General features: G+C 54.9%; 1 protein-coding gene across 1 annotated transcript in view; it reads left to right on the top strand.

The window, feature by feature from the left end:
* The window catches only part of ATP6AP1 (ATPase H+ transporting accessory protein 1), a 90,584-nt gene extending 70,271 nt beyond the window's left edge, over window positions 1-20,313 (top strand). The window contains exons 8-10 of the mRNA XM_063935827.1: window positions 13,173-13,208; window positions 18,594-18,825; window positions 19,243-20,313. Coding sequence (XP_063791897.1) covers window positions 13,173-13,208; window positions 18,594-18,825; window positions 19,243-19,452 — 478 coding nt within the window. The 3' untranslated portion in view covers window positions 19,453-20,313. The remainder of the gene's footprint in view (window positions 1-13,172; window positions 13,209-18,593; window positions 18,826-19,242) is intronic.
* The last annotated feature ends 2,842 nt before the right edge of the window (window positions 20,314-23,155 follow it).

Below are 23,155 nucleotides of genomic sequence, written 5' to 3'. Positions count from 1 at the left end.
GGGCAGAGAATGAGGCGGATTATTCTCCTCAGCACCAGCAGTTACAGCACTGAGCAGGGCAGCATCAGAGGTGGGATGGGGCAGAGAAGTAGGTGGATTATTCTCCTCGGTACCAGCATGTACAGCACTGAGCAGGGCAGCATCAGAGACAGGACGGGGCAGAGAAGAAGGAGGCGGATTATTCTCCTCAGCACCAGCAGTTACAGCACTGAGCAGGGCAGCATCAGAGGCGGGACGGGGTAGAGAAGGAGGCGGATTATTCTCCTCAGCACCAGCATGTACAGCGCTGAGCAGGGCAGCATCAGAGGCAGGACGGGGCAGAGAAGGAGGCAGATTATTCTCCTCAGCACCAGCATGTACAGCACTGAGCAGGGCAGCATCAGAGGCAGGACGGGGCAGAGGAGGAGGCGGATTATTCTCCTCAGCACCAGCAGTTACAGCACTGAGCAGGGCAGCATCAGAGGCGGGACAGGGCAGAGAAGGAGGAGTATTATTCTCCTCAGCACCAGCAGTTACAGCACTGAGCAGGGCAGCATCAGAGGTGGGACGGGGCAGAGAAGGAGGTGGATTATTCTCCTCAGCACCAGCATGTACAGCACTGAGCAGGGCAGCATCAGAGGCGGGACGGGGCAGAGAAGGAGGCGAATTATTCTCCTCAGCACCAGCAGTTACAGCACTGAGCAGGGCAGCATCAGAGGCGGGACGGGGTAGAGAAGGAGGCGGATTATTCTCCTCAGCACCAGCAGTTACAGCACTGAGCAGGGCAGCATCAGAGGCAGGACGGGGCAGAGAAGGAGGCAGATTATTCTCCTCAGCACCACCATGTACAGCACTGAGCAGGGCAGCATCAGAGGCAGGACGGGGCAGAGGAGGAGGCGGATTATTCTCCTCAGCACCAGCATGTACAGCACTGAGCAAGGCAGCATCAGAGGCGGGACGGGGCAGAGAAGGAGGCGGATTATTCTCCTCAGCACCAGCAGTTACAGCACTGAGCAGGGCAGCATCAGAGGTGGGATGGGGCAGAGAAGGAGGTGGATTATTCTCCTCGGTACCAGCATGTACAGCACTGAGCAGGGCAGCATCAGAGACAGGACGGGGCAGAGAAGGATGCGGATTATTCTCCTCAGCACCAGCAGTTACAGCACTGAGCAGGGCAGCATCAGAGGCAGGACGGGGCAGAGAATGAGGCGGATTATTCTCCTCAGCACCATCAGATACAGCACTGAGCAGGGCAGCATCAGAGGAGGGATGGGGCAGAGAAGGAGGTGGATTATTCTCCTCAGCACCAGCATGTACAGCACTGAGCAGGGCAGCATCAGAGGAGGGACGGGGCAGAGAAGGAGGCGGATTATTCTCCTCAGCACCAGCAGTTACAGCACTGAGCAGGGCAGCATCAGAGGTGGGACGGGGCAGAGAAGGAGGCGGATTATTCTCCTCAGCACCAGCAGTTACAGCACTGAGCAGGGCAGCATCAGAGGAGGGACGGGTCAGAGAAGGAGGCAGATTATTCTCCTCAGCACCAGCAGTTACAGCACTGAGCAGGGCAGCATCAGAGGCGGGACAGGGCAGAGAAGGAGGAGGATTATTCTCCTCAGCACCAGCAGTTACATCACTGAGCAGGGCAGCATCAGAGGTGGGACAGGGCAGAGAAGGAGGCGGATTATTCTCCTCAGCACCAGCAGATACAGCAGTGCGCAGGGCAGCATCAGAGGCGGGATGGGGCAGAGAAGAAGGCGGATTATTCTCCTCAGCACCAGCAGTTACAGTACTGAGCAGGGCAGCATCACAGGCGGGACGGGGCATAGAAGAAGGCGGATTATTCTCCTCAGCACCAGCATATACAGCAATGAGCAGGGCAGCATCAGAGGCGGGATGGGGCAGAGAAGGAGGTGGATTATTCTCCTCGGTACCAGCATGTACAGCACTGAGCAGGGCAGCATCAGAGACAGGACGGGGCAGAGAAGGATGCGGATTATTCTCCTCAGCACCAGCAGTTACAGCACTGAGCAGGGCAGCATCAGAGGCAGGACGGGGCAGAGAATGAGGCGGATTATTCTCCTCAGCACCAGCAGTTACAGCACTGAGCAGGGCAGCATCAGAGGCGGGACGGGGCAGAGAAGGAGGCGAATTATTCTCCTCAGCACCAGCAGTTACAGCACTGAGCAGGGCAGCATCAGAGGCGGGACGGGGTAGAGAAGGAGGCGGATTATTCTCCTCAGCACCAGCATGTACAGCGCTGAGCAGGGCAGCATCAGAGGCAGGACGGGGCAGAGAAGGAGGCAGATTATTCTCCTCAGCACCAGAATGTACAGCACTGAGCAGGGCAGCATCAGAGGCAGGACGGGGCAGAGGAGGAGGCGGATTATTCTCCTCAGCACCAGCAGTTACAGCACTGAGCAGGGCAGCATCAGAGGCGGGACAGGGCAGAGAATGAGGCGGATTATTCTCCTCAGCACCATCAGATACAGCACTGAGCAGGGCAGCATCAGAGGCGGGATGGGGCAGAGAAGGAGGTGGATTATTCTCCTCAGCACCAGCATGTACAGCACTGAGCAGGGCAGCATCAGAGGAGGGACGGGGCAGAGAAGGAGGCGGATTATTCTCCTCAGCACCAGCAGTTACAGCACTGAGCAGGGCAGCATCAGAGGAGGGACGGGTCAGAGAAGGAGGCAGATTATTCTCCTCAGCACCAGCAGTTACAGCACTGAGCAGGGCAGCATCAGAGGCAGGACGGGGCAGAGAAGGAGGCGCATTATTCTCCTCAGCACCAGCATGTACAGCACTGAGCAGGGCAGCATCAGAGGTGGGACGGGGCAGAGAAGGAGGCGGATTATTCTCCTCAGCACCAGCAGATACAGCACTGAGCAGGGCAGCATCAGAGGCGGGATGGGGCAGAGAAGGAGGTGGATTATTCTCCTCAGCACCAGCATGTACAGCACTGAGCAGGGCAGCATCAGAGGTGGGACGGGGCAGAGAAGGAGGCGGATTATTCTCCTCAGCACCAGCAGTTACAGCACTGAGCAGGGCAGCATCAGAGGCGGGACGGGGCAGAGAAGGAGGCGGATTATTCTCCTCAGCGCCAGCAGTTACAGCACTGAGCAGGGCAGCATCAGAGGAGGGACGGGGCAGAGAAGGAGGAGGATTATTCTCCTCAGCACCATCATGTACAGCACTGAGCAGGGTAGCATCAGAGACAGGACGGGGCAGAGAAGGAGGCGGATTATTCTCCTCAGCACCAGCAGTTACAGCACTGAGCAGGGCAGCATCAGAGGCGGGACGGGACAGAGAAGGAGGCGGATTATTCTCCTCAGCACCAGCAGTTACAGCACTGAGCAGGGCAGCATCAGAGGCGGGACGGGGCAGAGAAGGAGATGGATTATTCTCCTCAGCACCAGCATGTACAGCACTGTGCAGGGCCGCATCAGAGGAGGGACGGGGCAGAGAAGGAGATGGATTATTCTCCTCAGCACCAGCAGATACAGCACTGAGCAGGGCAGCATCAGAGGCGGGACGGGGCAGAGAAGGAGGCGGATTATTCTCCTCAGCACCAGCACATACAGCACTGCGCAGGGCAGCATCAGAGGCGGGACGGGGCAGAGAAGAAGGCGGATTATTCTCCTCAGCACCAGCATATACAGCAATGAGCAGGGCAGCATCAGAGGCGGGATGGGGCAGAGAAGGAGGTGGATTATTCTCCTCGGTACCAGCATGTACAGCACTGAGCAGGGCAGCATCAGAGACAGGACGGGGCAGAGAAGGATGCGGATTATTCTCCTCAGCACCAGCAGTTACAGCACTGAGCAGGGCAGCATCAGAGGCAGGACGGGGCAGAGAATGAGGCGGATTATTCTCCTCAGCACCAGCAGTTACAGCACTGAGCAGGGCAGCATCAGAGGTGGGATGGGGCAGAGAAGTAGGTGGATTATTCTCCTCGGTACCAGCATGTACAGCACTGAGCAGGGCAGCATCAGAGACAGGACGGGGCAGAGAAGAAGGAGGCGGATTATTCTCCTCAGCACCAGCAGTTACAGCACTGAGCAGGGCAGCATCAGAGGCGGGACGGGGTAGAGAAGGAGGCGGATTATTCTCCTCAGCACCAGCATGTACAGCGCTGAGCAGGGCAGCATCAGAGGCAGGACGGGGCAGAGGAGGAGGCGGATTATTCTCCTCAGCACCAGCAGTTACAGCACTGAGCAGGGCAGCATCAGAGGCGGGACAGGGCAGAGAAGGAGGAGTATTATTCTCCTCAGCACCAGCAGTTACAGCACTGAGCAGGGCAGCATCAGAGGTGGGACGGGGCAGAGAAGGAGGTGGATTATTCTCCTCAGCACCAGCATGTACAGCACTGAGCAGGGCAGCATCAGAGGCGGGACGGGGCAGAGAAGGAGGCGAATTATTCTCCTCAGCACCAGCAGTTACAGCACTGAGCAGGGCAGCATCAGAGGCGGGACGGGGTAGAGAAGGAGGCGGATTATTCTCCTCAGCACCAGCAGTTACAGCACTGAGCAGGGCAGCATCAGAGGCAGGACGGGGCAGAGAAGGAGGCAGATTATTCTCCTCAGCACCACCATGTACAGCACTGAGCAGGGCAGCATCAGAGGCAGGACGGGGCAGAGGAGGAGGCGGATTATTCTCCTCAGCACCAGCATGTACAGCACTGAGCAAGGCAGCATCAGAGGCGGGACGGGGCAGAGAAGGAGGCGGATTATTCTCCTCAGCACCAGCAGTTACAGCACTGAGCAGGGCAGCATCAGAGGTGGGATGGGGCAGAGAAGGAGGTGGATTATTCTCCTCGGTACCAGCATGTACAGCACTGAGCAGGGCAGCATCAGAGACAGGACGGGGCAGAGAAGGATGCGGATTATTCTCCTCAGCACCAGCAGTTACAGCACTGAGCAGGGCAGCATCAGAGGCAGGACGGGGCAGAGAATGAGGCGGATTATTCTCCTCAGCACCATCAGATACAGCACTGAGCAGGGCAGCATCAGAGGAGGGATGGGGCAGAGAAGGAGGTGGATTATTCTCCTCAGCACCAGCATGTACAGCACTGAGCAGGGCAGCATCAGAGGAGGGACGGGGCAGAGAAGGAGGCGGATTATTCTCCTCAGCACCAGCAGTTACAGCACTGAGCAGGGCAGCATCAGAGGTGGGACGGGGCAGAGAAGGAGGCGGATTATTCTCCTCAGCACCAGCAGTTACAGCACTGAGCAGGGCAGCATCAGAGGAGGGACGGGTCAGAGAAGGAGGCAGATTATTCTCCTCAGCACCAGCAGTTACAGCACTGAGCAGGGCAGCATCAGAGGCGGGACAGGGCAGAGAAGGAGGAGGATTATTCTCCTCAGCACCAGCAGTTACATCACTGAGCAGGGCAGCATCAGAGGTGGGACAGGGCAGAGAAGGAGGCGGATTATTCTCCTCAGCACCAGCAGATACAGCAGTGCGCAGGGCAGCATCAGAGGCGGGATGGGGCAGAGAAGAAGGCGGATTATTCTCCTCAGCACCAGCATGTACAGCGCTGAGCAGGGCAGCATCAGAGGCAGGACGGGGCAGAGAAGGAGGCAGATTATTCTCCTCAGCACCAGAATGTACAGCACTGAGCAGGGCAGCATCAGAGGCAGGACGGGGCAGAGGAGGAGGCGGATTATTCTCCTCAGCACCAGCAGTTACAGCACTGAGCAGGGCAGCATCAGAGGCAGGACGGGGCAGAGGAGGAGGCGGATTATTCTCCTCAGCACCAGCAGTTACAGCACTGAGCAGGGCAGCATCAGAGGCGGGACAGGGCAGAGAATGAGGCGGATTATTCTCCTCAGCACCATCAGATACAGCACTGAGCAGGGCAGCATCAGAGGCGGGATGGGGCAGAGAAGGAGGTGGATTATTCTCCTCAGCACCAGCATGTACAGCACTGAGCAGGGCAGCATCAGAGGAGGGACGGGGCAGAGAAGGAGGCGGATTATTCTCCTCAGCACCAGCAGTTACAGCACTGAGCAGGGCAGCATCAGAGGAGGGACGGGTCAGAGAAGGAGGCAGATTATTCTCCTCAGCACCAGCAGTTACAGCACTGAGCAGGGCAGCATCAGAGGCGGGACAGGGCAGAGAAGGAGGAGGATTATTCTCCTCAGCACCAGCAGATACAGCAGTGCGCAGGGCAGCATCAGAGGCGGGATGGGGCAGAGAAGAAGGCGGATTATTCTCCTCAGCACCAGCATGTACAGCGCTGAGCAGGGCAGCATCAGAGGCAGGACGGGGCAGAGAAGGAGGCAGATTATTCTCCTCAGCACCAGAATGTACAGCACTGAGCAGGGCAGCATCAGAGGCAGGACGGGGCAGAGGAGGAGGCGGATTATTCTCCTCAGCACCAGCAGTTACAGCACTGAGCAGGGCAGCATCAGAGGCGGGACAGGGCAGAGAATGAGGCGGATTATTCTCCTCAGCACCATCAGATACAGCACTGAGCAGGGCAGCATCAGAGGCGGGATGGGGCAGAGAAGGAGGTGGATTATTCTCCTCAGCACCAGCATGTACAGCACTGAGCAGGGCAGCATCAGAGGAGGGACGGGGCAGAGAAGGAGGCGGATTATTCTCCTCAGCACCAGCAGTTACAGCACTGAGCAGGGCAGCATCAGAGGTGGGACGGGGCAGAGAAGGAGGCGGATTATTCTCCTCAGCACCAGCAGTTACAGCACTGAGCAGGGCAGCATCAGAGGAGGGACGGGTCAGAGAAGGAGGCAGATTATTCTCCTCAGCACCAGCAGTTACAGCACTGAGCAGGGCAGCATCAGAGGCGGGACAGGGCAGAGAAGGAGGAGGATTATTCTCCTCAGCACCAGCAGATACAGCAGTGCGCAGGGCAGCATCAGAGACAGGACGGGGCAGAGAAGGATGCAGATTATTCTCCTCAGCACCAGCAGTTACAGCACTGAGCAGGGCAGCATCAGAGGCAGGACGGGGCAGAGAAGGAGGCGCATTATTCTCCTCAGCACCAGCATGTACAGCACTGAGCAGGGCAGCATCAGAGGTGGGACGGGGCAGAGAAGGAGGCGGATTATTCTCCTCAGCACCAGCAGATACAGCACTGAGCAGGGCAGCATCAGAGGCGGGATGGGGCAGAGAAGGAGGTGGATTATTCTCCTCAGCACCAGCAGTTACATCACTGAGCAGGGCAGCATCAGAGGTGGGACAGGGCAGAGAAGGAGGCGGATTATTCTCCTCAGCACCAGCAGATACAGCAGTGCGCAGGGCAGCATCAGAGGCGGGATGGGGCAGAGAAGAAGGCGGATTATTCTCCTCAGCACCAGCATGTACAGCGCTGAGCAGGGCAGCATCAGAGGCAGGACGGGGCAGAGAAGGAGGAGTATTATTCTCCTCAGCACCAGCAGTTACAGCACTGAGCAGGGCAGCATCAGAGGCGGGATGGGGCAGAGAAGAAGGCGGATTATTCTCCTCAGCACCAGCAGTTACAGCACTGAGCAGGGCAGCATCAGAGGCGGGACAGGGCAGAGAAGGAGGAGTATTATTCTCCTCAGCACCAGCAGTTACAGCACTGAGCAGGGCAGCATCAGAGGTGGGACGGGGCAGAGAAGGAGGTGGATTATTCTCCTCAGCACCAGCATGTACAGCACTGAGCAGGGCAGCATCAGAGGCGGGACGGGGCAGAGAAGGAGGCGAATTATTCTCCTCAGCACCAGCAGTTACAGCACTGAGCAGGGCAGCATCAGAGGCGGGACGGGGTAGAGAAGGAGGCGGATTATTCTCCTCAGCACCAGCAGTTACAGCACTGAGCAGGGCAGCATCAGAGGCAGGACGGGGCAGAGAAGGAGGCAGATTATTCTCCTCAGCACCACCATGTACAGCACTGAGCAGGGCAGCATCAGAGGCAGGACGGGGCAGAGGAGGAGGCGGATTATTCTCCTCAGCACCAGCATGTACAGCACTGAGCAAGGCAGCATCAGAGGCGGGACGGGGCAGAGAAGGAGGCGGATTATTCTCCTCAGCACCAGCAGTTACAGCACTGAGCAGGGCAGCATCAGAGGTGGGATGGGGCAGAGAAGGAGGTGGATTATTCTCCTCGGTACCAGCATGTACAGCACTGAGCAGGGCAGCATCAGAGGCAGGACAGGGCAGAGAAGGAGGAGGATTATTCTCCTCAGCACCAGCAGTTACATCACTGAGCAGGGCAGCATCAGAGGTGGGACAGGGCAGAGAAGGAGGCGGATTATTCTCCTCAGCACCAGCAGATACAGCAGTGCGCAGGGCAGCATCAGAGGCGGGATGGGGCAGAGAAGAAGGCGGATTATTCTCCTCAGCACCAGCATGTACAGCGCTGAGCAGGGCAGCATCAGAGGCAGGACGGGGCAGAGAAGGAGGCAGATTATTCTCCTCAGCACCAGAATGTACAGCACTGAGCAGGGCAGCATCAGAGGCAGGACGGGGCAGAGGAGGAGGCGGATTATTCTCCTCAGCACCAGCAGTTACAGCACTGAGCAGGGCAGCATCAGAGGCGGGACAGGGCAGAGAATGAGGCGGATTATTCTCCTCAGCACCATCAGATACAGCACTGAGCAGGGCAGCATCAGAGGCGGGATGGGGCAGAGAAGGAGGTGGATTATTCTCCTCAGCACCAGCATGTACAGCACTGAGCAGGGCAGCATCAGAGGAGGGACGGGGCAGAGAAGGAGGCGGATTATTCTCCTCAGCACCAGCAGTTACAGCACTGAGCAGGGCAGCATCAGAGGTGGGACGGGGCAGAGAAGGAGGCGGATTATTCTCCTCAGCACCAGCAGTTACAGCACTGAGCAGGGCAGCATCAGAGGAGGGACGGGTCAGAGAAGGAGGCAGATTATTCTCCTCAGCACCAGCAGTTACAGCACTGAGCAGGGCAGCATCAGAGGCGGGACAGGGCAGAGAAGGAGGAGGATTATTCTCCTCAGCACCAGCAGATACAGCAGTGCGCAGGGCAGCATGAGAGGCGGGATGGGGCAGAGAAGAAGGCGGATTATTCTCCTCAGCACCAGCATGTACAGCGCTGAGCAGGGCAGCATCAGAGGCAGGACGGGGCAGAGAAGGAGGCAGATTATTCTCCTCAGCACCAGAATGTACAGCACTGAGCAGGGCAGCATCAGAGGCAGGACGGGGCAGAGGAGGAGGCGGATTATTCTCCTCAGCACCAGCAGTTACAGCACTGAGCAGGGCAGCATCAGAGGCGGGACAGGGCAGAGAATGAGGCGGATTATTCTCCTCAGCACCATCAGATACAGCACTGAGCAGGGCAGCATCAGAGGCGGGATGGGGCAGAGAAGGAGGTGGATTATTCTCCTCAGCACCAGCATGTACAGCACTGAGCAGGGCAGCATCAGAGGAGGGACGGGGCAGAGAAGGAGGCGGATTATTCTCCTCAGCACCAGCAGTTACAGCACTGAGCAGGGCAGCATCAGAGGTGGGACGGGGCAGAGAAGGAGGCGGATTATTCTCCTCAGCACCAGCAGTTACAGCACTGAGCAGGGCAGCATCAGAGGAGGGACGGGTCAGAGAAGGAGGCAGATTATTCTCCTCAGCACCAGCAGTTACAGCACTGAGCAGGGCAGCATCAGAGGCGGGACAGGGCAGAGAAGGAGGAGGATTATTCTCCTCAGCACCAGCAGATACAGCAGTGCGCAGGGCAGCATCAGAGACAGGACGGGGCAGAGAAGGATGCGGATTATTCTCCTCAGCACCAGCAGTTACAGCACTGAGCAGGGCAGCATCAGAGGCAGGACGGGGCAGAGAAGGAGGCGCATTATTCTCCTCAGCACCAGCATGTACAGCACTGAGCAGGGCAGCATCAGAGGTGGGACGGGGCAGAGAAGGAGGCGGATTATTCTCCTCAGCACCAGCAGATACAGCACTGAGCAGGGCAGCATCAGAGGCGGGATGGGGCAGAGAAGGAGGTGGATTATTCTCCTCAGCACCAGCATGTACAGCACTGAGCAGGGCAGCATCAGAGGCGGGACGGGGCAGAGAAGGAGGCGGATTATTCTCCTCAGCACCAGGAGATACAGCACTGAGCAGGGCAGCATCAGAGGCGGGATGGGGCAGAGAAGGAGGTGGATTATTCTCCTCAGCACCAGCATGTACAGCACTGAGCAGGGCAGCATCAGAGGCGGGACGGGGCAGAGAAGGAGGCGGATTATTCTCCTCAGCACCAGGAGATACAGCACTGAGCAGGGCAGCATCAGAGGCGGGACGGGGCAGAGAAGGAGGTGGATTATTCTCCTCAGCACCAGCAGTTACAGCACTGAGCAGGGCAGCATCAGAGGAGGGACGGGGCAGAGAAGGAGGAGGATTATTCTCCTCAGCACCAGCAGTTACAGCACTGAGCAGGGCAGCATCAGAGACAGGACGGGGCAGAGAAGGAGGTGGATTATTCTCCTCAGCACCAGCAGTTACAGCACTGAGCAGGGCAGCATCAGAGGAGGGACGGGGCAGAGAAGGAGGCAGATTATTCTCCTCAGCACCAGCAGTTACAGCACTGAGCAGGTCAGCATCAAAGGCGGGACGGGGCAGAGAAGGAGGCAGATTATTCTCCTCAGCACCAGCAGTTACAGCACTGAGCATGGCAGCATCAGAGGCGGGACAGGGCAGAGAAGGAGGCGGATTATTCTCCTCAGCACCAGCAGTTACAGCACTGAGCAGGTCAGCATCAAAGGCGGGACGGGGCAGAGAAGGAGGCAGATTATTCTCCTCAGCACCAGCAGTTACAGCACTGAGCAGGGCAGCATCAGAGGTGGGACGGGGCAGAGAAGGAGGCAGATTATTCTCCTCAGCACCAGCAGTTACAGCACTGAGCAGGGCAGTATCAGAGGCAGGACGGGGCAGAGAAGGAGGCGGATTATTCTCCTCAGTACCAGCATGTACAGCACTGAGCAGGGCAGCATCAGAGGCGGGACAGGGCAGAGAAGGAGGAGGATTATTCTCCTCAGCACCAGCATGTACAGCACTGAGCAGGGCAGCATCAGAGGAGGGACGGGTCAGAGAAGGAGGCAGATTATTCTCCTCAGCACCATCATGTACAGCACTGAGCAGGTCAGCATCAAAGGCGGGACGGGGCAGAGAAGGAGGCAGATTATTCTCCTCAGCACCAGCAGTTACAGCACTGAGCAGGGCAGCATCAGAGGTGGGACGGGGCAGAGAAGGAGGCAGATTATTCTCCTCAGCACCAGCAGTTACAGCACTGAGCAGGGCAGCATCAGAGGAGGGACGGGGCAGAGAAGGAGGCAGATTATTCTCCTCAGCACCAGCAGTTACAGCACTGAGCAGGGCAGCATCAGAGGTGGGACGGGGCAGAGAAGGAGGCAGATTATTCTCCTCAGCACCAGCAGTTACAGCACTGAGCAGGGCAGCATCAGAGGAGGGACGGGGCAGAGAAGGAGGCGGATTATTCTCCTCAGCACCAGCAGTTACAGCACTGAGCAGGGCAGCATCAGAGGCGGGACGGGGCAGAGAAGGAGGAGGATTATTCTCCTCAGCACCAGCAGTTACATCACTGAGCAGGGCAGCATCAGAGGTGGGACGGGGCAGAGAAGGAGGTGGATTATTCTCCTCAGCACCAGCAGTTACATCACTGAGCAGGGCAGCATCAGAGGTGGGACGGGGCAGAGAAGGAGGCGAATTATTCTCCTCAGCACCAGCAGTTACAGCACTGAGCAGGGCAGCATCAGAGGCGGGACGGGGCAGAGAAGGAGGCGGATTATTCTCCTCAGCACCAGCAGTTACATCACTGAGCAGGGCAGCATCAGAGGCAGGACGGGGCAGAGAAGGAGGCAGATTATTCTCCTCAGCACCAGCATGTACAGCACTGAGCAGGGCAGCATCAGAGGCAGGACGGGGCAGAGGAGGAGGCGGATTATTCTCCTCAGCACCAGCAGTTACAGCACTGAGCAGGGCAGCATCAGAGGTGGGACGGGGCAGAGAAGGAGGCGGATTATTCTCCTCAGCACCAGCAGTTACAGCACTGAGCAGGGCAGCATCATAGGCGGGACGGGCAGAGAAGGAGGTGGATTATTCTCCTCAGCACCAGCAGTTACAGCACTGAGCAGGGCAGCATCAGAGGCGGGACGGGGCAGAGAAGGAGGCGGATTATTCTCCTCAGCACCAGCAGTTACATCACTGAGCAGGGCAGCATCAGAGGCAGGACGGGGCAGAGAAGGAGGCAGATTATTCTCCTCAGCACCAGCATGTACAGCACTGAGCAGGGCAGCATCAGAGGCAGGACGGGGCAGAGAAGGAGGCAGATTATTCTCCTCAGCACCAGCATGTACAGCACTGAGCAGGGCAGCATCAGAGGCAGGACGGGGCAGAGAAGGAGGCGGATTATTCTCCTCAGCACCAGCATGTACAGCACTGAGCAGGGCAGCATCAGAGGCAGGACGGGGCAGAGAAGGAGGCGGATTATTCTCCTCAGCACCAGCAGTTACAGCACTGAGCAGGGCAGCATCAGAGGTGGGACGGGGCAGAGAAGGAGGCGGATTATTCTCCTCAGCACCAGCAGTTACAGCACTGAGCAGGGCAGCATCATAGGCGGGACGGGCAGAGAAGGAGGTGGATTATTCTCCTCAGCACCAGCATGTACAGCACTGAGCAGGGCAGCATCATAGGCGGGACGGGCAGAGAAGGCGGATCATTCTCCTCAGTGCCAGCATTTTGACAGCATCAGTCCGGGGGAAGACCTACCCAGAGGTGCGGCCTGACAAAGATTGGCATTATACTTGAAGTTCTGTAGCGAAGCACGGGTATTCAGCTGGTATTATAATAAAATGAATATAAAATAAATGGCTTTTATAAAGATTCAGTGCTGCAGGAACAGGAAATACATGATGGGTTTATTCGGTATATAATATTACAATTTGCACAATTCCTCTATTATCTACAGATTATTACATTTTAGTTGCAAAATACTAGAAAATCACATAGTGTCTTTCATTATAATCCGAAGTGCTCGGAAAACTGACCACCAGTGATAGACATAGAGTATTGGGTGTGAGATACAAGAACACCCTCCTCATCCTTTCACCTGATACCGCTGTGGGCATATTACACCTACCTGCCCATAGATTGTCACCCTGCTGCACCATGCTCCATTATATAGCTACTTATATGAAGGATTATGTATAATAATATTTCTTTGTGTCTTGCAGCCTGGTCCTGAATTATGAGAATGGTCTGCAAGTACGGTAAGTGACGGATGCACTATGGGGGGAATTCAAATGTTTGAAAAGTCGGTTGGGTGTCTGTTTTTTCTTGTCTATTAGATACCCAACTGACTTGTCAAACAATTGAATCTCCCCCTAGGACTGTTTCTTTTTCACTCTGTATGATACAGTGAGTGTGGTCAGGCCGCTGGATAGGTGAGGAGCGCTGTGATGTCACTCTGTATGATACAGTGAGTGTGGTCAGGCCGCTGGATAGGTGAGGAGCGCTGTGATGTCACTCTGTATGATACAGTGAGTGTGGTCAGGCCGCTGGATAGGTGAGGAGCGCTATGATGTCACTCTGTATAATACAGTGAGTGTGGTCAGGCCGCTGGATAGGTGAGGAGCGCTGTGATGTCACTCTGTATGATACAGTGAGTGTGGTCAGGCCGCTGGATAGGTGAGGAGCGCTGTGATGTCACTCTGTATGATACAGTGAGTGTGGTCAGGCCGCTGGATAGGTGAGGAGCGCTATGATGTCACACTGTATGATACAGTGAGTGTGGTCAGGCTGCTGGATAGGTGAGGAGCGCTGTGATGTCACTCTGTATGATACAGTGAGTGCGGTCAGGCCGCTGGATAGGTGAGGAGTGCTGTGATGTCTCTGTATGATACAGTGAGTGTGGTCAGGCCGCTGGATAGGTGAGGAGCGCTGTGATGTCACTCTGTATGATACAGTGAGTGTGGTCTGGCCGCTGGATAGGTGAGGAGCGCTATGATGTCACTCTGTATGATACAGTGAGTGTGGTCAGGCCGCTGGATAGGTGAGGAGCGCTGTGATGTCACTCTGTATGATACAGTGAGTGTGGTCAGGCCGCTGGATAGGTGAGGAGCGCTGTGATGTCACTCTGTATGATACAGTGAGTGTGGTCAGGCCGCTGGATAGGTGAGGAGCGCTGTGATGTCACTCTGTATGATACAGTGAGTGTGGTCAGGCCGCTGGATAGGTGAGGAGCGCTGTGATGTCACTCTGTATAAATACAGTGAGTGCAGTCAGGCCGCTGGATAGGTGAGGAGCGCTATGATGTCACTCTGTATAATACAGTGAGTGTGGTCAGGCCGCTGGATAGGTGAGGAGCGCTATGATGTCACTCTGTATAATACAGTGAGTGTGGTCAGGCCGCTGGATAGGTGAGGAGCGCTGTGATGTCACACTGTATGATACAGTGAGTGTGGTCAGGCTGCTGGATAGGTGAGGAGCGCTGTGATGTCACTCTGTATAATACAGTGAGTGCGGTCAGGCCGCTGGATAGGTGAGGAGCGCTATGATGTCACTCTGTATGATACAGTGAGTGTGGTCAGGCCGCTGGATAGGTGAGGAGCGCTGTGATGTCACTCTGTATGATACAGTGAGTGCGGTCAGGCCGCTGGATAGGTGAGGAGCGCTATGATGTCACTGTATGATACAGTGAGTGCGGTCAGGCCGCTGGATAGGTGAGGAGCGCTATGATGTCACTGTATGATACAGTGAGTGTGGTCAGGCCGCTGGATAGGTGAGGAGCGCTATGATGTCACTCTGTATGATACAGTGAGTGTGGTCAGGCCGCTGGATAGGTGAGGAGCGCTATGATGTCACTCTGTATAATACAGTGAGTGTGGTCAGGCCGCTGGATAGGTGAGGAGCGCTGTGATGTCACTCTGTATGATACAGTGAGTGTGGTCAGGCCGCTGGATAGGTGAGGAGCGCTATGATGTCACTCTGTATAATACAGTGAGTGTGGTCAGGCCGCTGGATAGGTGAGGAGCGCTATGATGTCACTCTGTATGATACAGTGAGTGTGGTCAGGCCGCTGGATAGGTGAGGAGCGCTGTGATGTCACTCTGTATGATACAGTGAGTGTGGTCAGGCCGCTGGATAGGTGAGGAGCGCTGTGATGTCACTCTGTATGATACAGTGAGTGTGGTCAGGCCGCTGGATAGGTGAGGAGCGCTGTGATGTCACTCTGTATGATACAGTGAGTGTGGTCAGGCCGCTGGATAGGTGAGGAGTGCTGTGATGTCACTCTGTATAAATACAGTGAGTGCAGTCAGGCCGCTGGATAGGTGAGGAGCGCTGTGATGTCACTCTGTATAATACAGTGAGTGTGGTCAGGCCGCTGGATAGGTGAGGAGCGCTATGATGTCACTGTATGATACAGTGAGTGTGGTCAGGCTGCTGGATAGGTGAGGAGCGCTATGATGTCACTCTGTATAATACAGTGAGTGTGGTCAGGCCGCTGGATAGGTGAGGAGCGCTGTGATGTCACTCTGTATAATACAGTGAGTGTGGTCAGGCCGCTGGATAGGTGAGGAGCGCTATGATGTCACTGTATGATACAGTGAGTGTGGTCAGGCTGCTGGATAGGTGAGGAGCGCTATGATGTCACTCTGTATAGTACAGGGAGTGTGGTCAGGCCGCTGGATAGGTGAGGAGCGCTGTGATGTCACTCTGTATGATACAGTGAGTGCGGTCAGGCCGCTGGATAGGTGAGGAGCGCTGTGATGTCACTCTGTATAATACAGTGAGTGTGGTCAGGCCGCTGGATAGGTGAGGAGCGCTGTGATGTCACTCTGTATAGTACAGGGAGTGTGGTCAGGCCGCTGGATAGGTGAGGAGCGCTGTGATGTCACTCTGTATGATACAGTGAGTGCGGTCAGGCCGCTGGATAGGTGAGGAGCGCTGTGATGTCACACTGTATGATACAGTGAGTGTGGTCAGGCCGCTGGATAGGTGAGGAGCGCTGTGATGTCACTCTGTATAATACAGTGAGTGTGGTCAGGCCGCTGGATAGGTGAGGAGCGCTGTGATGTCACACTGTATAGTACAGTGAGTGCGGTCAGGCCGCTGGATAGGTCAGGAGCGCTGTGATGTCACTCTGTATGATACAGTGAGTGCGGTCAGGCCGCTGGATAGGTGAGGAGCGCTGTGATGTCACTCTGTATGATACAGTGAGTGCGGTCAGGCCGCTGGATAGGTGAGGAGCGCTGTGATGTCACTCTGTATGATACAGTGAGTGTGGTCAGGCCGCTGGATAGGTGAGGAGCGCTGTGATGTCACTCTGTATAATACAGTGAGTGCGGTCAGGCCGCTGGATAGGCGAGGAGCGCTATGATGTCACTCTGTATAATACAGTGAGTGTGGATAGGTGAGGAGCGCTGTGATGTCACTCTGTATAATACAGTGAGTGCGGTCAGGCCGCTGGATAGGTGAGGAGCGCTATGATGTCACTCTGTATAATACAGTGAGTGTGGTCAGGCCGCTGGATAGGTGAGGAGCGCTGTGATGTCACTCTGTATAATACAGTGAGTGTGGTCAGGCCGCTGGATAGGTGAGGAGCGCTGTGATGTCACTCTGTATGATACAGTGAGTGTGGATAGGTGAGGAGCGCTGTGATGTCACTCTGTATAATACAGTGAGTGTGGATAGATGAGGAGCGCTGTGATGTCACTCTGTATAATACAGTGAGTGTGGATAGGTGAGGAGCGCTGTGATGTCACTCTGTATAATACAGTGAGTGTGGATAGATGAGGAGCGCTGTGATGTCACTCTGTATGATACAGTGAGTGTGGTCAGGCCGCTGGATAGATGAGGAGCGCTGTGATGTCACTCTGTATAATACAGTGAGTGTGGTCAGGCCGCTGGATAGGTGAGGAGCGCTGTGATGTCACTCTGTATAATACAGTGAGTGCGGTCAGGCCGCTGGATAGGTGAGGAGCGCTATGATGTCACTGTATAATACAGTGAGTGCGGTCAGGCCGCTGGATAGGTGAGGAGCGTTGTGATGTCACTCTGTATAATACAGTGAGTGTGGATAGGTGAGGAGCGCTGTGATGTCACACTGTATGATACAGTGAGTGCGGTCAGGCCGCTGGATAGGTGAGGAGCGCTGTTATGTCACTCTGTATGATACAGTGAGTGCGGTCAGGCCGCTGGATAGATGAGGAGCGCTGTGATGTCACACTGTATAATACAGTGAGTGTGGTCAGGCCGCTGGATAGATGAGGAGCGCTGTGATGTCACTCTGTATGATACAGTGAGTGTGGTCAGGCCGCTGGATAGGTGAGGAGCGCTGTGATGTCACTCTGTATGATACAGGGAGTGTGGTCAGGCCGCTTGATAGGTGAGTAGTGCTGTGATGTCACTCTGTATGATACAGTGAGTGTGGTCAGGCCGCTGGATAGGTGAGTAGCGCTGTGATGTCACTCTGTATGATACAGTGAGTGTGGTCAGGCCGCTGGATAGGTGAGTAGCGCTGTGATGTCACTCTGTATGATACAGGGAGTGTGGTCAGGCCGCTGGATAGGTGAGTAGCGCTGTGATGTCACTCTGTATGATACAGTGAGTGTGGTCAGGCCGCTTGATAGGTGAGTAGTGCTGTGATGTCACTCTGTATGATACAGTGAGTGTGGTCAGGCCGCTGGATAGGTGAGGAGCGCTGTGATGTCACTCTGTATGATACAGTGAGTGTGGTCAGGCCGCTGGATAGGTGAGGAGCGCTGTGATGTCACTCTGTATGATACAGTGAGTGTGGTCAGGCCGCTGGATAGGTGAGTAGCGCTGTGATGTCACTCTGTATGATACAGTGAGTGTGGTCAGGCCGCTTGATAGGTGAGTAGTGCTGTGATGTCACTCTGTATGATACAGTGAGTGTGGTCAGGCCGCTGGATAGGTGAGGAGCGCTGTGATGTCACTCTGTATGATACAGTGAGTGTGGTCAGGCCGCTGGATAGGTGAGGAGCGCTGTGATGTCACTGTAGGATACAGTGAGTGCGGTCAGGCCGCTGGATAGATGAGGAGCGCTGTGATGTCACTCTGTATAATACAGTGAGTGTGGATAGGTGAGGAGCGCTGTGAAGTCACTCTGTATGATACAGTGAGTGTGGTCAGGCCGCTGGATAGATGAGGAGCGCTGTGATGTCACTGTAGGATACAGTGAGTGCGGTCAGGCCGCTGGATAGATGAGGAGCGCTGTGATGTCACTCTGTATAATACAGTGAGTGTGGATAGGTGAGGAGCGCTGTGATGTCACTCTGTATGATACAGTGAGTGTGGTCAGGCCGCTGGATAGGTGAGGAGCGCTGTGATGTCACTGTAGGATGCAGTGAGTGCGGTCAGGCCGCTGGATAGATGAGGAGCGCTGTGATGTCACTCTGTATAATACAGTGAGTGTGGATAGGTGAGGAGCGCTGTGATGTCACTGTATAATACAGTGAGTGTGGTCAGGCCGCTGGATAGATGAAGAGTGCTGTGTTTTCGGCTGAGCAGTCCTTATATGTAGCGTAGTCTGTAATACTGGGAGAACGGGATCTAGCGTTGCTGATGATGGGATAGGCGGTTTTGCTGCCTGTGTGTGTACCAGCAGTGACACTTCCTATTCTCCTCTTCAGATTTCATCTGGAAAGCCGCTGGTACAGGGTGTCTGCGCGCCCTTGGTTCTCTCTGAGCCGGGTGGAGGTCAGTAATGCCACCAGTAATGCCACCTTCCTGGCTTCCCAAGTGAGCGCTCCCAGCAGCTACTCCTTTCACTGTCAGTATGTCAGCAGCCTCTCTGTCCACGACTCTCTGCTGATCAGCAACACCACCGGCTCCAAGTGGCAGCTTCACATCACCAATTTCCAGGTAGGTCGCACTTCCTGTAAGTCGGCTACATGTTATGGGAAGTGCTGGGGTGTGTAATGTGCAGCTATGGTGACAGGTTACGCAGGCAAGCAATTGTCTTTTGTCATCTCCTTTCTTCTGCCAGTTGGTGTTATTTTACATTACCATTATTATCATGGAGGCACAGTGGTTAGCATTGTAACGGGGGAGCGTTATATGGGTGACCCGGGCCCCATGACCAGCATAGGGAGAGCTTGATCCCCAGCGCTTGGAGAAGAGCAGATCAGGTAGCACCCGCGTGCAGTGTAAATAGGGTCTGACCTGGGTTTGAACCATGTTGGCCCCGGGGTTTTGGTGTAAATGTGGGATCATTGTGCTGCAGTACCTAAAGTCTCCTTCAGGTGGAGCTGTGTAATCCCTTCTTGTTTCTCTCCCCAGATCCAGGGTTTTAATGTCACTGGCCTGAAGTTTTCTTCCGCCAGTGACTGTGCTGGATTCTTCTCCCCCGGGATCTGGATGGGTCTAATCACCACTTTGCTCTTTGTCTTCATCCTGACCTATGGGCTGCACATGGTGATGAATCTTAAAACCATGGATCGATTTGATGACCCCAAAGGACCGACTATAGCTGTACCCCAGACTGAGTGACGACCGTTCTCCATCCTGTGTCCCCAACTCCTAGCTACATTCCACGTTTTATCTGATCTGTGCCCACACGAGAGCCGAGGTGTTACTAGTGACTGAGGTACAAAACGCCTCCGCTGTGCCATCTACTGCGTTCCTAACACCTGCCCCGCCCACAAAATGGCCGCTTGCCCTGTTAGGTTAAATTTTAATAAACCGCATCAAAGTACAATTGGTGCAGAGAACATATTGGGGGCCTCATTCTAAGTACATATAATTAGTAACTTGTAGTACACAATCCTGCCCAGTTTATCACTTATTACCCCTTCCTGCAGACACACGTTCAGGATTTATATGTAACACAAAGGGGGAGACATGACGGAACATCTGCGTATGAATTGTCAGCCTCTGGCACCACTTGTACATGAAAGCAGCACTGCAGCGCTCCTTACTCTGGTGTCAGCCACGCCTGGGCAATCTGTGGCTCTCCGTGGGCCTGATCGCTGGCAGAGTATGTGAGCCACTGATTGTCCTATCCTGAGAGTGCACAGAGAATATGTAGTCCCCTCAGTGCTCCGCGGAAGCTGTATAAACTCCATAGAAGGTGTACATAATTCTATTTATTTGTGTTTGTCATTGGTTTAGTGCAAGTGTAGGGAGCAGTGACTGCAGCTGCGGTTGGCATTCTTGGACTTGTAGTTAGTGGAGTGCTGGTAAGCCTCTAGTTACGTGGCTGTGTTGGATAAAGTGCACTGTTCTGCAGGTATATGTCAGTAGCTATCTCCTCTGTGAAATGTGATTTCTTCCATTAAAATACAATTTCCTCTGTAACTATTCACTGTATAACTTATGAGAAATAAAGTGTTGCTGTGTCGCTGTTTATAATGCAGTGTTTCGTGGTCATTATTCTGCTCTCAGTAGTTACAGCTTCATCCATACCCTGTTCCTACAGATAGATGAGAAAAGTTCCTGCTGTAGGAGATCACTAAAGTTCTGTGACCATAGAGCAGCTCAGTGTACAGGAGAGACCTCAGTGTGACCATAGAGCAGCTCAGTGTACAGGAGAGACCTCAGTGTGACCATAGAGCAGCTCAGTGTACAGGAGAGACCTCAGTGTGACCATAGAGCAGCTCAGTGTACAGGAGAGACCTCAGTGTGACCATAGAGCAGCTCAGTGTACAGGAGAGACCTCAGTGTGACCGTAGAACAGCTCAGTGTACAGGAGAGACCTCAGTGTGACCGTAGAGCACCTCAGTGTACAGGCGAGGCCTCAGTGTGACCGTAGAGCAGCTCAGTGTACAGGAGAGGCCTCAGTGTGACCGTAGAGCAGCTCAGTGTACAGGAGAGACCTCAGTGTGACCATAGAGCAGCTCAGTGTACAGGAGAGACCTCAGTGTGACCATAGAGCAGCTCAGTGTACAGGAGAGACCTCAGTGTGACCATAGAGCAGCTCAGTGTACAGGAGAGAGATCTCAGTGTGGCCATAGAGCAGCTCAGTGTACAGGAGAGACCTCAGTGTGACCATAGAGCAGCTCTGTGTACAGGAGAGACCTCAGTGTGACCGTAGAGCAGCTCAGTGTACAGGAGAGACCTCAGTGTGACCGTAGAACAGCTCAGTGTACAGGAGAGACCTCAGTGTGACCGTAGAGCAGCTCTGTGTACAGGAGAGACCTCAGTGTGACCATAGAGCAGCTCAGTGTACAGGAGAGACCTCAGTGTGACCGTAGAGCAGCTCAGTGTACAGGAGAGACCTCAGTGTGACCGTAGAGCAGCTCAGTGTACAGGAGAGACCTCAGTGTGACCGTAGAGCAGCTCAGTGTACAGGAGAGACCTCAGTGTGACCGTAGAACAGCTCAGTGTACAGGAGAGACCTCAGTGTGACCGTAGAGCAGCTCAGTGTACAGGAGAGACCTCAGTGTGACCGTAGAACAGCTCAGTGTACAGGAGACACCTCAGTGTGACCGTAGAGCAGCTCAGTGTACAGGAGAGACCTCAGTGTGACCGTAGAACAGCTCAGTGTACAGGAGAGACCTCAGTGTGACCGTAGAGCAGCTCTGTGTACAGGAGAGACCTCAGTGTGACCGTAGAGCAGCTCAGTGTACAGGAGAGACCTCAGTGTGACCGTAGAGCAGCTCAGTGTACAGGAGAGACCTCAGTGTGACCGTACAACAGCTCAGTGTACAGGAGAGACCTCAGTGTGACCATAGAGCAGCTCTGTGTACAGGAGAGACCTCAGTGTGACCATAGAGCAGCTCTGTGTACAGGAGAGACCTCAGTGTGACCATAGAGCAGCTCAGTGTACAGGAGAGACCTCAGTGTGACCATAGAGCAGCTCAGTGTACAGGAGAGACCTCAGTGTGACCATAGAGCAGCTCAGTGTACAGGAGAGACCTCAGTGTGACCATACAGCAGCTCAGTGTACAGGAGAGACCTCAGTGTGACCATAGAGCAGCTCAGTGTACAGGAGAGACCTCAGTGTGACCATAGAGCAGCTCAGTGTACAGGAGAGACCTCAGTGTGACCATACAGCAGCTCAGTGTACAGGAGAGACCTCAGTGTGACCATAGAGCAGCTCAGTGTACAGGAGAGACCTCAGTGTGACCATAGAGCAGCTCAGTGTACAGGAGAGACCTCAGTGTGACCATAGAGCAGCTCAGTGTACAGGAGAGACCTCAGTGTGACCGTAGAACAGCTCAGTGTACAGGAGAGACCTCAGTGTGACCGTAGAGCAGCTCAGTGTACAGGAGAGACCTCAGTGTGACCATAGAGCAGCTCAGTGTACAGGAGAGACCTCAGTGTGACCATAGAGCAGCTCAGTGTACAGGAGAGACCTCAGTGTGACCGTAGAACAGCTCAGTGTACAGGAGAGACCTCAGTGTGACCGTAGAGCACCTCAGTGTACAGGCGAGGCCTCAGTGTGACCGTAGAGCAGCTCAGTGTACAGGAGAGGCCTCAGTGTGACCGTAGAGCAGCTCAGTGTACAGGAGAGACCTCAGTGTGACCGTAGAGCAGCTCAGTGTACAGGAGAGACCTCAGTGTGACCATAGAGCAGCTCAGTGTACAGGAGAGACCTCAGTGTGACCATAGAGCAGCTCAGTGTACAGGAGAGAGATCTCAGTGTGGCCATAGAGCAGCTCAGTGTACAGGAGAGACCTCAGTGTGACCATAGAGCAGCTCAGTGTACAGGAGAGACCTCAGTGTGACCATAGAGCAGCTCTGTGTACAGGAGAGACCTCAGTGTGACCGTAGAGCAGCTCAGTGTACAGGAGAGACCTCAGTGTGACCGTAGAACAGCTCAGTGTACAGGAGAGACCTCAGTGTGACCGTAGAGCAGCTCTGTGTACAGGAGAGACCTCAGTGTGACCGTAGAGCAGCTCAGTGTACAGGAGAGACCTCAGTGTGACCGTAGAGCAGCTCAGTGTACAGGAGAGACCTCAGTGTGACCGTAGAGCAGCTCAGTGTACAGGAGAGACCTCAGTGTGACCGTAGAGCAGCTCAGTGTACAGGAGAGACCTCAGTGTGACCGTATAACAGCTCAGTGTACAGGAGAGACCTCAGTGTGACCGTAGAGCAGCTCAGTGTACAGGAGAGACCTCAGTGTGACCGTAGAACAGCTCAGTGTACAGGAGAGACCTCAGTGTGACCGTAGAGCAGCTCAGTGTACAGGAGAGACCTCAGTGTGACCGTAGAACAGCTCAGTGTACAGGAGAGACCTCAGTGTGACCGT

The sequence above is a fragment of the Pseudophryne corroboree genome, chromosome 8 (assembly GCF_028390025.1).
Source record: "Pseudophryne corroboree isolate aPseCor3 chromosome 8, aPseCor3.hap2, whole genome shotgun sequence".
Taxonomy (NCBI): Eukaryota; Metazoa; Chordata; class Amphibia; order Anura; family Myobatrachidae; genus Pseudophryne; species Pseudophryne corroboree.
This window is presented reverse-complemented; position numbering and strand designations above follow the sequence as displayed.